Here is a 16715-nt window from a genome sequence, read left to right as displayed (position 1 = left end):
GAAGGGAATACTTAATTGCAAGCCAGTCTACAACAGCAATCATTCTGTCTCAAAAAAACAACAAAAAAAAAGAAATCTTTGCAAAGCAAGATTAAAGTTGGTCATTCAAATAATGATTTTTTCCTTGCTAATCTAAAGTCACTATTGCCATGGAGATCTAAACTGATACACCCCAGAAAAGTGAACGAACTCTTAATCAGAAAGAATCCTGCTCTTTGCAAGGCTCCCTCTTCTGCCATCACCCAAGCCACATTATGAAGTACCCAGTTAAGGGAGCTGCCCACTGCCCTCCTGGTGGGGGGCTCGGGGGACCACCATAGAGCAGCCTGGGACCCCTCTGCCCAGCTTAAACACCGGGCAAGCCTTCAACAAAAGCTGGCTTCATTCTGCTCAAACAGGGGGCCAAGTCTCTGACTGCAAAACTAGAAACCATTACAGAAGAGAAAAAATTCTGAATAGAGAAATTGCTCAGTTAAAAAAACTTCACATAAATCTTTCCTCCACCTTTTTGGGCTTCTTAGCTTTTCTTTGAAAGATGCTGGAACAGCGGCAGCTTCGGGTCAATGCAAAAAACCCCAACCAACAAACCCACGCCAGACGCACCATTCAGGAATTCTCTCCCAAACATCCTTTTTGTGCAAACACGCCACTTCCAAACGCTATTTTAATGCTGCCCTTCGCCCCTTACTGCCCACAGAGCCGGCTATCACACCCCACGGCGCACGGGGAGCATCCCCCTTGCCGAGGCAGCACTCCCGCTGCTGAGCTACAGCAGCATTTCCAGTACCGGTGGCTGCAAAGAGAAGATGGAAAGAGAGATGGAGATGTATTGGACACAGTGGTGCATGCAACCCAAGCAATAAATACCAGAGGAATAAATCAGGTTGCTCATTTGAGCAAAGTATTTAAGAGCTCCTCAACGAGGGCATCCATCCACACCAGTACAGCCAACAAGTCAGTCTGCAGGAGCAGGCCAGTGTTTAATGAAATCTCAAATTAACTTGTCAGGCAACAGAAAAAAAAGCCCACCATTTCTCTTACTTGTAAATATTGTATTTTTGGTTAAAGTATCACAGCTGTGACAGACAGCTACCTCTAGGCAGCTGGCCCATGCCTCTGGCAGGACATTTCTGAAAAGATGCACATTTTCTATAAAAACATTTCTTACTCAAGCCCTGTAGCTCAGTGCATCGTCTGTAGGTGCTGAGCATGCTCAGCGCCTCTGCACTGGGCCCCATCCACCAGCACTGCCACCGCAGCCAAGGGCGCGCTGCACTGCCCTACTCGGGAACGGCACCGCTCCCCGTCCGTCCAGACCCAAAGGAAACTACAGAGGAGCAAACTGCACAGTGCGAGCTGATCTCACCCTCCTTTAATTTGCTCCAACATCAATTAGAAACCACTTTTGGAGAGAAACAATGAATCTCATCACCATGCCCCAGCTGTGGACCCAGCAGACTGGAGGGCATCACCAGTCACAGGACAGACTGGTTCGCAGGCAAGAGAGCAGGAGCGGTCCCTGCTCTCTCCATTTCCAGTGTTTAGCAGGAGGGGTCTTGCCTCCAAGTTTCAAGTGCTGGGCATCGAAACCTCCAGCTGAATGGCGGGAGCCAAGCGGACTGCAAGCGCTCAGCCCCAAACTGCCCTTGGTCGGGCTGGCGAGGGATGGGTTGGCCAGCAAGGGGGAAGCAGCAGGATCTGTGCACCGGGGGAAAAAACATTTTACATCCAAATAAATACCACCCTTCCACAAGCTTTTAGCTGCCCACAGCCTTGTCTGTTGGTGTTAACAACCCTGCCTGGCCAGGCTGGCTCCTGGCACTCTGCAGAGAAAGAAAACAAGGAGAAGCACGTCTGAACCAGTGTGCAGCAGGTGTTGGGATGCAAACCAGCACACTGTGCATGGCCAGCATCACCTTGGGGGCTGCTGCTCACTGGTGCACACCGACCCACTTGCCCAGGGAGAGGGTCTTGCTGTCCTGAGATGTTTGCTTCCTGGTGGGATGCAGGCTGGGTGGCACAGAACACGTGTCTGCAGCTGGAGGACATGGGAAAAGGGGGTGGCCAGAGAAGAAGGGGGACTTGGGGCAACGGCATGAGCTGGCCAAAACCATCAGGATGGGCAATGAAACCTTCACTTTTTACAAAAAGTAACATAGCGCCCAGTGTGGGCTCTTGGTTGGGGTGGCATGGCTTTGGGCTCACTCACTGCAGTGGTGCTGGGGCTGTTCAGCACTCCCCAAATGACATGTCCTTCAAAACTATCAGATCACGGGACTTTTCTGGGCAGACCTGTCAAAACTTTACACCCAGGATCTGCATAAAGCATTATTTCAGCACATCCTCTGGGTCTCAGTGAGAATTTAGCACCTGGAATTAGTTATGGAAAACAGTATTTCAGAAGTCACTGGATTTTTTTCTTTCTAATTCAATAAAGCAATAACGATCGTCAGCTGGGAGCAAGTAATGGGATCCCAGAAGCAGCTCGAAGACAGATGGCAGCAGCCGCATGCCTGTTTGGTGATATTTCTCAAAGCACTCTCCAATTTGAAAGCCACAATCATATCATCTGGAAAATTAATATGGCAGGTCAGAACATAAGGTAGAGTTTGTAGAAATAAATTTCAGGGCATTAGCTGGCCTGGCCCAGCATCTCAGTACAGACTTGTGGCTGAAAAAGAAAAAGAAAAAATCAGGATTCATGCCCCAGTCTGCCAAAGGTCCCTTGGGCAGGTTGCTCAGGACTAGATGAAAGCAGCACGTCTGAGTCTGAGCAGAATGGCTCAGATGAACTGGGCTTCACCTTTTGGGGGGGGGCGCATCCTCTGCCCCAGCACTGTTGGTCTTGCATTAGCACGCTGTGCTCCATCAAACACCAAGGGTATTTGCTTTTCTCGAGCTCAAAAGGTTTTGCAATATGTGGAGTGTACACTGCCCATCAAAGGCAAAACAGGCAGGCATGCTCAGGGACAAGCCTCTCCCCATAGTAAGAACGCTCATTATTTCTGAGGAATCCAGAAATTCAGGTAATTCAACTCTTCCTCAGGTCCCCAGGGTAATTTTAGCACAGACCACTAGTTTTCAGCCAGACCTTTCAACTAGACCTGGTATTTTATCTACTAGGCATCATATTCTGCTTGCAGGGGGAAGGAGCAGCAAGCCGTGCCGTCCAGGAGATCAGGAGAAACATGGGATGCCTCCCAGGGAAGAAAGAAGACATGGTACAGCTGAGAGCACAGGAGGGGCTCAGCAGAACCAGTGTGTATCCCAGAACCACCATGAAGCTGGTTCTGGTGGAACCTCACACTTGAGGAGTTGCAGGGACATGGCCTTTCCAGCTTCCCACCGTCCCCCACCCCCATCCCTGCCTATGTCCTTAGGCATTGGGGTACTCTGCAATTTAAGAGAGAAGGGGAAAAAAACCCCAAAATTAAAATCCCAAGGGGTGCTCCTGTTCCTAGAGCCAGCCTAGCAGTGCTGCCACTCTGGCACGCCCTGCTGCACTATACGTGCACACCTATACATTTGCATCCTTAGCAGGCTTTTAATAGAGAGCACTTGCTGAGCCCACGTTTCTTGCAAAGCCGAGTTACGTGCAGTGACAAGCTCGTTTGCTCTTTGGGGACAGGGCTTCAAATAGCTGCTCGCTTGTGGCAATTAAAACGGGCAGAGCGCTGCCACCAACTCTGCTAGCCTGCGCTGTGACTGATGCAAGCACTGTCTGTAGCGCTCTGATAAGGATATTGGATGATTCAGAATAATCTAGGCTTTGCTGAACATATGAGCCCAAGTGTTTGTGCTTCTGTTTTCATCTAACGGGAATACTGTGTCGTGCTTGTTAGAAGGGGGAGAGGGTGGCTGGAGGTAGGTGGGCACCAAAGCTTCCTTTCCGTAAGACTGATGGGCACATCTGTCCTGCCCACCACCTGGGTCTCTTCCATGGAGGTCTGCAACTCAAGCATCTGGCCAGTCTGACCCCATGGCTTGGACACAACAAGGGGGTGGCAGAGCAGGTGAGGAGGGAGCAAAATGTCAACGTTAACTCCTCTTCCCCTCCTGGTTTGTTTGGGGGTTTTTTTGTGAGCTGCGACCCAGCGGCAGGACTGCCGCACAAGGAGTTGGGGTTCAATTAAGATGCAGGAGATGGGCATCAAAGTGGGCAGGGCAGGCGGGCAAGGGAGGAAGGGGAGGGGGACGCTGACCCTTCAGTCTTCAAAACTGACTTCCAGCTCATTTATAGTGCCATGTTATGTCCACGTCTTAACTTGTTTTGACAAACCTTTAATCTCACAGACTTGCTGCATCATCTGCTCCCCCTCCCATTAAGGCCACATCTCGCTCCTTGGATTTCTCTATTGAGCCGTTCCATCAACTTGGCTTGGATTTCACCTGGAGCAGAAAGCCAAACCAATGGCACAGCCCATTTACAGCATGAACCGAATCCAGAACTGAAACATCCCACCCACCGGCCGTTCTTCATCAAAAGGTTTACAGTCTAGATAAAGCAGCATTTCAATCAGAGTTAAATTAACTGGTTTTCATCGCCCAATTAGCACCATATCCCCCCAGATAAGGGCTGCCCAGGAGCACGGCTGCATATTACGCCTCCAGGATGAGGAGCCTGGTGCGACAGCAGGGCGAAGTGTGGGAGCAAGACTGCATAAGCTTGAATTAAGGTGGCGAGGAACACCTCTGCAGGCACGAAGTGCTGTCCCACAAACACCTTACTGCATTCACAGGGCTGTTTCCAGAAATCTCTGATACTTCTCAGTCTGCCACACTGTGTAAATCCCTTTTTAGCACAAAAATGTGACCATGGCCAAGAAGCAGACAAGAGACAGGGTTAGGAAGAAGCAAGCTGGTATCTGGTGATGGGAGCCCACGCAGCTCCATAAATAGCAATGGTGATCAGCTAAAATTCAGGTCAAAAGAGATGCTGCCAAGATGTCACCACCTCTGCCAAGCACTGCTATCTTTAAGGACTGGACGGACCTCCTATGTCATTACCAGCCAGGGTGGAAAGAACCCCATGACAGTGTCTCCTGCTGGGCACCCCTCTGCTGCACCAGAGACGTGGCCCCCAAGGCAGCACCATCGGGGCTGCAGAGTGGGTGCTGGCAGGGAGCGCCTGACACCCCCATTATAACCACCCTGCCTGCTGCTGCTTGCAGAAAAACAGTAAACAGGAATTAATTCAGCTGGGATCAGATCAAAGCCCGTTGGGGCACTGAAAGCACTTGGAAGTTTCCTCCGAAGCGCTCCCCGAAGGCAGCGCAGCTTTTTACCCCCAAGCACGCATTCAAGACAGTACAAGTAAGGGCTCTAAAGCCCGGTGCAGTTGCTGCTCTCTGGGATATTTTGTGTGTAGTGAGCAGGATGCAGAAGGACACTCAAACCACGTGCAACATTTCACATGCTTGACTGCTAGAAAAACCTTGAGCAGCATCTGCATGAGCAAAATAGCTCCATGCACCACCACAGGCTGTTAATGATCTTATTCCTCTGCCCGGGGACCTCCAGGGGAAGGAACTGAGAGCAAGCAGCAGGCACAGGGAAGCTTTCAAAAACACGAGGAGCCTCAGACTAGGTACCTTGCTCTGCCTTTGAGAGTTTGACAGCCACTTCCAATCCTCCGCTTGGCTTTCTTTTTAATGATAAAGTGATAAGTGAGTCGAAAGCTAGAGGAAAAGCATGTCTCATCCAAGCAAACAGCTTGCCATAACTCAGTGTACCGAGGGAAGGACAACGTGGGGCGGTGGTGGCTCAGTGCGTGCAGCTGGCTGGGGTTGGTATTTATCAAGCGACAAAAGATGCCAAGAAGAAAGCAAGCCACTTCCCATCTCTCCAGAGCATTCATCCTTACTGGCAGCGCTTCACCACCACAGCATCACTCCGGTAAACTACGCTCTCCTGTCCCCTCCAAACAATTTAACACATCCCCATGGACCCTCCCTGTCCCCCCCCGGCAGGTCCATCCCGTTGCAGTTCAGAGCCATCAGCAGAGGGGAGCCACCATGAGCAACACCAGCCCCATTAGTCACCGGGAACCATTTAGCCAAGATATTTTTTTGACATTTTCCACAAATGAATTTTGCATTATTTGAATCATCTACGCAGACAGCAGTGAAAGGCAGCATACTGGGAGGAACAGCCAGAATTACTCATGAGTGCTTCCCCCCCCCCCGCCCCGTTAACTGAAATTGCGATCTGTCAAACAGACAATCTGCGTGTCGTTGCAGACGGCTGGGAGAAGCCCCTGCTTGGGCTGCAGCAGGGGCTGAAAAGGCAGACGAGTCATTTATATGTAGAAAACCTCAGCAAGTACAAGTGTGCTACTCTCCAGCTTTGTATTAGTTGCTTTATTCAATGTTAATCACCCCATTAAAAAAAGATAGAGCAGAAATAAATAAAAGTCCAACCAAGGGATAGCAGAAGCATCCTTCACTGCAACATGGCAGACACAGGATGAAAGGAGGGCTGGGATACTCGGTGCAGGGATAAGGGGATTAAGAGGTAAAGGGCAATGATGAGGAAGGACTAAGGTGTGGGAAATACACACACACCGTGCTGGGCCCGTGCCGCTGCTGGGGGCAGCTCCTGTCCCTGCTGCTGGGGTTGGCATCTGCAGCACGGGCTGCACCCAAAGAAGCCCTACAGCTCTCTTCAAGAGTATTTTGTGAGCTAGGCAGTAAAAACATGCTCTTTGTGATTGCACCGAATATTCTGGTTTGTGGTTGGTTTTTTTTTCTGTTTTGGTTTGGGTTTTTATGATGAAAAAATATTGATAGGAACATTGAATTTATCACCCTGGACAAGGAGGTTGGGTGTGTGTTTCCCGCATCTGAGCCCTTTCCCAATCCCTCACCATCACCCGGGCAGGGGCTCCTTAGGGTAGGCGCAGCCCCAATTCCTGCATCCTTATGCAAAGGCAGCAGCCAAGCAACAAGCCCCAGCTCTTGCAAACAGCATCACACGCCGTGCACACAGGTCACTGCTGGCTGAAGCTCTGCTAAAAACAAACAACAAATTGCAATAAAACTCACTTTTCTCTCCTATTGTACAGCCTGATCCAATGGAAAATTTCTCCTGGATCTGCAACATAATGCTAACGACAGATTTATTTTTACAGCTATATCATGAAGAAGGATGATCTCCAAAAAGAAATCATTCTGAAACAGGCAAATTGACTCAGCAACACAGTGGTCTGGCTGGATATGGGGTGCAACCTTACCACATACAGACACAAAAACCTGTCTACCACCACAGCAGCACACAAATCCTGCCTGCCCAAGGGCGTCCTGGGTTTGATCTGATCACAGGAGGAAAAAAACACACTCCTGGACTCGCTGAAAGGTGCACAGAAGGGAGGACTGCTGCTTACAGAGCCAGCCCTCCAGCCCTACCTCTCCAGCTACCCACTCCTCTACCACGGCCACGACGAGCATGACACCACAGCGTGAAATCCCCCCGGGGACACCAGACCAGACAAACACTTATTTTTAAATGTTATCCCACTACAGGATCTGCTTTTTGAGATCCAGCATTTTTCAGACCCAACACCCGTTCTTTAAGGGGAGAGGGGAACTCTAATCTCTAAACACAGCCCCACATTTCTGCGCGAGCACAGTAACACATCTTGGAGATGCAGTGCCACACGCATGCCAACAGCTGAAGCTGGAGACTACTTCCCAGCAGGGAAAATGAATAGCCAGCGAGGTCCCAAGGGCAGGAGAAAACCTTGTTGGCTTTGCTGTTCAGTAAGGGAAGACAGTGTGTAAATGTAATCTTGCAGCTCCTCCTCTGTCACTCCCCTTGTAAAGAGCTAAATCAACCACAGAACTGACGTACCCAGAGAAAACTTGGAAATTTAGGAGATGCCACGCCAGCACTGCCCTGCAGCTTCTCAGTGAAAAGCAAAGGAGAAGGACCACTTTGGTTGTTTGAAGAGGCAGAGAGACAGGGGAGATCAAATCTCTCATAAAAATCATGTTTAATTATCTACTGGCAAGTAGATGCCCCCTTTCATCCAGCCCTCCCGTGCCCACTCCTCGGTGCCCCCCGAGCTCGCTGCACACAGCTGGAGTCCCAAATCCCACCACATTAACACCCAGGAATGACAGAGCAGCGTGTCAGAGCATAACATATTGTAAAACATGGCCTCAAGCCACGTAAATTACAGAAGCATAAATTACTGTCACACTCCACCAACGTCAGGGCTGCCCAGACCACAAGGGACCAGCACCCAGCTACTCCTCCCCAAATCCCTTCAGCATCTATGAGACCTCAGGGTAAAACCACTGACGCCAACAGGGATTTTGCCCACACTTAGACAGCAGCATCACAGACCTGAAAACGGCTGGATGTTCAATGAATGACAGGCAGGAGAAGAGATGGATGAGAGGAAGAGATCGGCGATTTACTGCTATTAATAAAGGCCATTGTTTTAATGTAGAACTAATAACCCCCTGATGCTCCTAAGCGCAGCCCTTTGCTTGCAGGGCTGCTGAACTAGTCAAGCCAAAGCCTCTTGAAGCGTAAATACTTCAGACTGGGCCCTTAATTCACAAAAATTACTGAAAGTCAGACACTAGCAGGCTGCAAGGTATAAAACAGAACGGCCCTTAGGAAAAGCAGCACAGGAACACCTTCACAATTTCTGTGACATCCAGTCTTCTGTTTTTTGTGGGTTTTTTTAAATTTGTTTTTTTAACCGTCATTTGCTAAATGAATGAGGTGATGCTGTGGGTAGGCACCACTCCTGCTGGTGGAGCCGGGCTGGAGAAGGCTTTGGACCAAGGTCATCCCTGAAGCGCCAGCGAAGCTCTGCTGAGCACTTTGCCATCCCTCTGCTTCCCCCAACTCCTTCTTTGCTCCACTTTACCCAAATTTTCTTACACCATTGAGCTGAAAAACAGCTACTGTTAGATTATGATAGGATAAATACAGCCCCACATTGTACATTCATACTTACACTACTTCATTCTCATCTCCTCAGCTCATGGTCTATTTTCCATTAACACAATTTAAACATTTACCTAAAAACCTTAAACTGTATTTGTGGGTATCTCCTCCTGCTACAGGTAACTCAAGCACTGCTGAGACGTTTGCCTCTCTTGGCAAATGACCCTGACTACTGTTGGGAAACGAACCAGTAAGTTTTTAATCCTCCCTGAGGCTTTTTACATTTTGCTTGCTGAAGGTCCATGATAATCTTACATGGCACTGAGCATGTAGGGAACAATTTATTCTCAAATATTTTAAATATTTCATATTTTCATATTACATTGTATTCATAAAGTGCAAAAAAATCTCTTCAGTCTCCCTAAGTAGAGCTAAAACTGTGGGCCAGAACTGGAGTTTAACAAGTATCACCACTTCACAGTCACAACTACAGCACACACACTCAGAATGGCCTCGACAAAAGCAGGGATTTGAAAAAACAAAAAGTCATTTACTGACAAACACACACGTCTAAATATGCTCCTTTTATTCAGCGTGGGGAAAAAATCTTTATCTATTGTGTGCAACCAAATACTTAGAAAACTGCATCTGAGGAACGCTATTTCAAATTGAAAAAAGCACAATAGAAACGTAAGGCAGAACGCAAAGATCTTCTATAATCCCAAACGGTTCCAAGCAAACCCGTTAGGCAGCCAGACATTTTGAGTTTCATTTCAGCACTAACTGAAGCATGTATTTTAATGCTGTGCCGCTGCTCTTGATTAAAATCAGAACCAAGTTCTACATTTTTTCCCATTAGCACTTCGGATAGGGCAGAAATGAATTAAAAGAAACCCAACAAATTTTAAGAGAATACTGAAGAAGAAATTAATTTATCACATTAGCAACGTGCAATGGCACTTCAAAACCCCAGAGAAACAGAAAGGATGCCTGCAGGTTACTCCTTACGATACCAAACAGAGCAAATCCAATCAGGTGAACACGCTGCAGGATCAGTCAGGCGAAAGCCACAGGAGCGGCATTACAAAGTGAAAGATGTACAAAAAGAGGATTTTCTAAACCTATTGTACTGGCTCCAAACCGAGCTGTTCCCCCCCCAGAGGAAATGGCAGCATTGCTGGTACGGTCCTGCCGAGCAAGCTGTCAAAAAAAGACCCTAGGAAAAAAAGTTTTAATGAGAAATTAAAAATCCTAGTAGAATGCTAGGGCTGCAATACTGCATTTAAAATAACACATCTCCATTCAAAAAAAACATTTCCTACACATGAGTGTAAGCAAACTGTCACATTTTACCAGGCTGTTTCATAACTTCGTGTCTTTAATGGTGCCACCACAACCCCTGCTTCACATTTCCCCCTGCTTCAAATAACTGCCTACGGCAAGAGCACTGCCCTTTAGGAGTAACGTGAACGAATGGGAAAACTGGCACACCAGCACACCACCAAACTGAAAAAGATGACAGCGGTTATTTCGGAGCGCGGAGATGAACAGAGGGAAGAATATGATTATCTACATGTAAAATACAGAGTGACACAGACAGCAGACAGGAACTTTTTTGCCCTGTCTTCTGTTTGCCCAGTCTTGTGAAACAAGAACGAGCTGGTGCTCAAAAGGTATAGAAAGACAACGAATAAAAAAAAACCCAAAAAAGTTTTTTTTTAGTTTTTTTTTTTAGGTTTTTTTTGCTCAGCAAGGAATCAGCTCAAGATGCCATAGAGGAAAACTGCTTCATCATGGCAATGCACTACTTGCCTTTAAGACAAAATGCCCATCAAGCCATGTGAAAAAGAAAAAAATAGTATTTCAAAGGAACGTATGTGCTTCTGAGCAGACGGTGTCACCTAATTATCCAGTTAATGGTGTTTTGCTAGGAGGTACAGTTAACACTGAAAAATCTGCTCTTGGTATTGCAAGTGGCAGGACGGAACATGATGGACTACAGCTCATACACGAAGTCTGTTGTTATTTTACTTATATATGTAGATATATATAAAAGCTATTTTATAGCATATATATCTACATACATAAATAAGACACATCAAGCTTGCATAAACATGTTATTCTCAAAACCAAGCTCTCAAAACGGTTTCAGAAATCATCACACCAAACAGGTACTGGGGTTCCCAGCCTGCCACACCAGCGGTTTCTGGCAGTGCCACAGATGGTGCAGCAGAGGATGTACCAAGTAAAACACAATTTTGGTTTCTCTTGGGTTCAGTTTTCTTAGAAAAATGTAATATGTTTGACAATTTAATCCCGCTAGAGCGCCTTGAAAGCAGAAAGAGAAGTTACAATTCCATATCTACTACAGCACAGACTAGAAACAAACTATTCACATGAAAATATATTCATAAGGAAATGCAAATAGAAAATACACCCCACAAATCACCTCCTCAGCAATGCTGTGCAGCCACCCTGCAGCACCGGCTGGGTCTGAGGGACCAGGCTGGATGGATGATTTTCCCTGTGAGGATGGTCAAGCAGTGGAGCAGGTGGGTCCATCCTTGGGAGCTTCTGAGACCCAACGGGGTAAAGCCCATAGCTCCCTCACCTGACTCTGCTTTGAGCAGAGGTTGGACTCTGTGACCTCTGGAGGTCCTTTCCAAGCCAGCTACTACCATCAAGGGAGAGCAACCTCCGAGCTGCCTCCCCTTAACCCTTTTTAACACCACCAGACTGCTTCAGACACCTTCCTATGTGACTCTGGAATAGCAGCACCAGTAATTAGGCCAAGGAAAGCAAGTCACCCTTGAACGAGGCAGTAACCACCACCGCTCCCCAGCCAGCAAGCACAAGCTGCAGATACTTCCCTGGGACAACTGTTTTCAACCTCCAGCACCCTCAATGATCTACTTGCAATTCCTAAGTCATAATATGCTTGCTGTTGAAATGCATATTAAACTCAGACCAAACAAACAAAAAGTCACATCTTTTTTTCATCCCAGGTCCCATTTTTTTTATTTGATGTTTAAAAGTGTTCCGCAGTCAATCGCGTTTCAGAGGGCACAGAAGCCCAGAGATCATCATAGAATCACAGAATGGTTTGGAAAGATCACCCAGTCCCAGCCCCCCCGCCACGGGCAGGGCCACCTCCCCCCAGCCCTGGTGGCTCCCAGCCCCGTCCAGCCTGGCCCTGAGCCCTGCCAGGGTCGGGGCACCCACAGCTGCTCTGGGCAATGTGTTCCAGCGCCTCGCCGCCCTCACAGTAAAGAATTTCCTTCTAATAGCTCATCTGCCCAGAGGGCAGATTTAGATGAGCTATTAGGATATTAGATGCTAAGATTTAGCATCTCTAAGATGCTAAAAGAGGTGGCCCAAAGATGCCAAGCAGAAACTCTGTGCACACGCATTGTAATGTGGGCACCTGCAAGAGACTCGGAGTTTAGCCCACTGTGGGCAAGTTCTTGGGGCAAGGCAGAGGAGACAAGGTCCAGGCTGACCAGGAACTGACCAATTGATGCATTTTTGTTTATTTGCTGGTTAACTGATACTATTCAGAGTAGTTGGTCAACTTGCAATGCAATGCTTAGACAACAAAAGAAATGTTTGGCAAATCTATTTAAAAGCGAAACAGAAAAGTGGCCCATGGCATTTCCTTGCAGGAGCCTGAACTGCCACCCCAGGGCCCTTCATCAAGATCTGAGACCTTATAATGATGTTTGCAGGGGTAAATACCTCTTTACAGGGGTACAAAAGCAGTACCCAGCTAATTATGTCTCACTATACCAGGGGTATCATCTACCCCAGCTCTCCTTCCACCAAGAAAAGGGACTGGAAGGCAGGAGCATCTCTCAAACAACAGTGTTTAGAAACCACCGTGTCCGGTGTCAGGAGCAAGCATTGCGTGCTTACCAGGAAGAGCAACTGGCAACAGAACAGGGGTACCCAGGGGACCCCGGTGCCCGAGGCCTGTTTTCTCACACACTGCAATAGTACAGTGGTTTTCCAAAGCGCAGCTTAAAGTTCTGTTTCTCCCGAGAGTAGGAATCCCCATGGTTTGGCTCTTAATAGCTGCACGTTGCATCCACGATGCTTCCCACCCTGCGTGGGGGTCTCTGACCTGACAGGTTGGCACAGAGAGCCCCAGACCCCAGCCAGCCCCAGCACCCCCTGCTCGCCGCCGCTGCCAGATCCGCCTCCGGGAGCCCTGTGCATCCATTTCGCACATCCCACGAGACGCTCCCCCAGCAAGGCATCATCTTGCGCACGACTTCACACTTCTCTCCTGCTGCCGAGCATGATGCTGTCTGAAACTCATCCGCCACCAAGACATCATCACCTGGGATGAGTCAGGGTCTAAGATGCTCAACACCTTGGGGTTGCCAGCAACCCCTCTGCTCCCCTCCTGCTGTTGAGTCCTTCGATTTCAGGACAAGTTTGTGGACGTGGACCCCAGCCAAAAATTCTGGAGTCCCAGTAACAGAGACTGAACCTCTCTAGTGATCTACCATTTCCTTTTAACTGATTACCTCCTGGGTCTCGTTAAAGATCACATTATCACCATTATCCCCTGATTAGCCAGCAGAGCCCTTGCTGTTGGTCAGTGCTTTGCTTGCAGAAAGCCAGAACCTCTCTTTGCAAGCCTTGGCAGCAGCCACCCCCCAACCCCACCCCAGCGGGGGGTGCCCGAGGAAGGCAGCGTTACCTGGGTGAGGTGCGGGTTGGGGTTGAAGCCGCACTGGTTGCAAACTTTGCTGTGACACTGGGTGCAGACGTTGAAGTTCGGCTGCCCGGGGGAGGAGGTCAGCTCCGTCGTCTTGCATATGGGGCAGAGCGTGCTGCTGGGGAGGGGGGCAATCTGTGGGAGCGAGTAGGGAGAGGTAGGGGTGCTGCCCCGGTCTGGGGACACTGAGGAAGACCTCCCCGAGCCCTGGCTCCTAGCGTCCACCTGCAGCATCTTCCACGGTCCCTCTGCCGGCACTCCGGGCTGGCCCCGGCCCCTCATCTCCTGGGGACTCTGGGAGCTGGGCACCGTCTGGGCGAAGGGGGGTGGCGCTGACCGCTGGCCTGCGGCCTGATCCAGCTGCTCTGGTCTCCTCAGCGGGCTGAAACGTCATTAAAAACACACACAATAAGCCCAAGTTCAGTACATTCAAGTGATGCCAGTCAATGCAGAAAGCACCTACAGCCCCCTCAAGCCCCCCAAAGCCCCAGCCCAGCCAGCGCAGCGAAACCACTCCACGGGGTGGGGAAATCGTTCGGGTCAGCAGAAGGAAACACTTTACCTTACAAAATGAGGCACAATTTCAGCTTTGTCTTATATAACCCAGCAGCAGAGATGTAATTGAATTATTCGGCATATTCCGAGTTGAACTTCAGTCAGAAAGTTGCACATAAAACGCGAATGAGAAGTTGGGGGCAGCTCAGCCCCCCTGCCAGCCGGGGCTCCCCAGTACCTGCCCAGCACAAACCAGTGCCCAAGGAGGCGGCAGCAACACAGGTCTGCAGGGAGCTGGCCAAAGCGTGATAAACCGTCCTCTCACAACCTATTTTCACGACTGGCTGTGAAGTTGAACACCTGCAAAGAGCCCTGTTTATTGAAGGGAAGGGGTCAGGACCCGACTGCCAAACTGCCCCCGTGCAAGCCACAGGTGAAAGCAACTGAGGGCTTGTTTCCCAGGGGCCACAGCAATGGGAAATTAAGAGAGAAGGCATCAGGTCTGCTTTAGTAATCATTACTAAAGCCAGAAGCACAAGGGCTTGCATGAGCTGGCTGTCCCCCTGCTAAAACCATCTTCTGGGTGATGTGAGTCTTCGTTGGGCAGAAAACCAGTTGGGATGCATCAAGTCACCAGGACAGGACTATGAAACCTCCCTGTGAAAGCACAGCCACCTAGCAGAACCAATCCTGAGCTCAGCATCACACCTGCTGCTGGTCAGGCAGCAGTCCCACAGCCTGTGTAGGATGCTCAGCACCCCATAATGTATGTCCTTTGCCACCCCAAGGAGCTCTGGGACAGCTTCAGCTGCAAGAGCTTTGAGGTCTTGTGCTGCAGAGCACGGCACGAGATCCTGCACACCCCACCGCCCACGAGATTTCAATGCAGGTATCTTGTAACATGCTGCTGATGGACCACAAGTGCATGAGAAAGAGGAAATGTCTTCCATTGCAGATTCAAACTACAGAATAATTTGGAGCTCGTGCTTACTAGTAATGCCCACAATATTTCTCAAATAAGCAGAAGCCCTAATACCCTCACTACCTGTGATCTACATCTGTTTAAGGAAAAATATTACTCAGAATCTCAAATTTAATAAATTGTTGATTTACCCAAGCAGGGTCTGACCTTAAAAAGGTTTAAAAAGGGAACCTAAATGTATAAAACTAATGAAATTCAAAGTGCATGTTGCCACAGTAATGGGAAGTTGGATGAAAATAAATATTAAAATAGCACTTTGGGAATACTTTTCAGCTGCAGACTGAAACCCAATTCTCTGAAGTAGGAATTGCACAATACTAATAAAGCAAAGCAATAAGGGAGTAACTGATCTGCTCCAAACTAAAGAGCAAACCACACCTGACCCTACAGCAAGACGCTTGCAATCCGTGTCACCTGCACGCACTGCTCCTCCATCACTGATACTGACCCCTGAGCTCAGAACGGGGATTTGCCTCCTCATGTTGAGGGCTGCAAAGCTGCTGCCCCATAAAACACATGGCATCTGTGGCTGGTGGGGATGGGAGAGCTCAGTCCCAGGCACCAGGACAAAGTACTGTCAGAAAGCAAAATACATTTACTCTCCTTAATTTTAATTCTTATGAAAACAGCATTTATGTATTAAAACACATACTATCCTAATGATGTATTAAACAACATTTAAAAAACATTACTTTTAAAGATTAATGTATATATGGTCAAATAACTGTTGTTTGGAACAAGAGAATGGTTATCCCACTGCAAACTTCAAAATTCAATTTATTTTCTCCCCAGTTGACATGAAAAAACTCTTTGCCACCGAAAACTGGCCTTGACCATGGAAACACCACTCAACCACAGTTTCAGTTCCCAGCTCAGTGAAAAATGGGGAAAACTTGCAGATGCTGCCCACAGCAGAAGTGTTGAGCAGTCTGTTGGCAGTTACCACCCATCTTTGCAGCTGGTTTTGTAGTGCTAGCAGTCTGGCTTGTTTAGTTCAAGTACCTCTCTTTAAAGAAAGTGAATTCTTTGCTTAGTGACTTCTTTGCAGCAGATCAACATGAGAAGCACTGTACCTCTGAAGCTGCACTCCATCAAGAGGAGCTGTCACACAAGGCATAGACAAGTTCACTACATTTCCTACCCAAAACAGAGTCTGGCTCTCTTGAAAAAGCAAAAACCCACAAGAAAAAAAAATACACAAGGTGCTGTTACTTTCCCTTAAGCATCATTCCTGGCACAGAAAAGGGAGGAGGGCAACTGGGCACTCGCTGTGCTGCTCCAGAGATGCTCTTCCAGCCTGGGATGGAGCTCCCTCCCAGCTCCCTTCACCCTCTCATGTGCAAAGAAATGCCATGTGCCACCTCCATCCCGCTCCCAGCAGCCGTTTCACTCTGTGCACTTGTATCACCACTGCATTTATTTATTTTATAATTATCCAAGGTGCCTCAGCCTTCCCGTGACACAGGCTGGGCTGTCCCTCACTTGCACGAATTGAACACGTCTGTGAAATTTTAAGTCCAGAAGGAGTCATCTGGTCTGTCAAATACAGTAAATAAATAAAAGAGAGATGCCCCAGGAAAGAACATGAGAATAGTCATATGGAATCAGACACAG

At 48.4% G+C, this 16715-nt stretch overlaps 1 protein-coding gene across 3 annotated transcripts in view; it reads right to left on the bottom strand.

Moving 5' to 3' along the window:
- The window catches only part of BSN (bassoon presynaptic cytomatrix protein), a 96464-nt gene that overhangs the window by 59344 nt on the left and 20405 nt on the right, over nt 1-16715 (bottom strand). For all 3 annotated transcript variants that reach the window (XM_055709826.1, XM_055709827.1, XM_055709829.1), the window contains exon 2: nt 13607-14006. In XM_055709826.1, the coding sequence (XP_055565801.1) occupies nt 13607-14006 (400 nt within the window). The remainder of the gene's footprint in view (nt 1-13606; nt 14007-16715) is intronic.

This window comes from Falco cherrug, chromosome 4, assembly GCF_023634085.1.
Source record: "Falco cherrug isolate bFalChe1 chromosome 4, bFalChe1.pri, whole genome shotgun sequence".
NCBI lineage: Eukaryota > Metazoa > Chordata > Aves > Falconiformes > Falconidae > Falco > Falco cherrug.
This window is presented reverse-complemented; position numbering and strand designations above follow the sequence as displayed.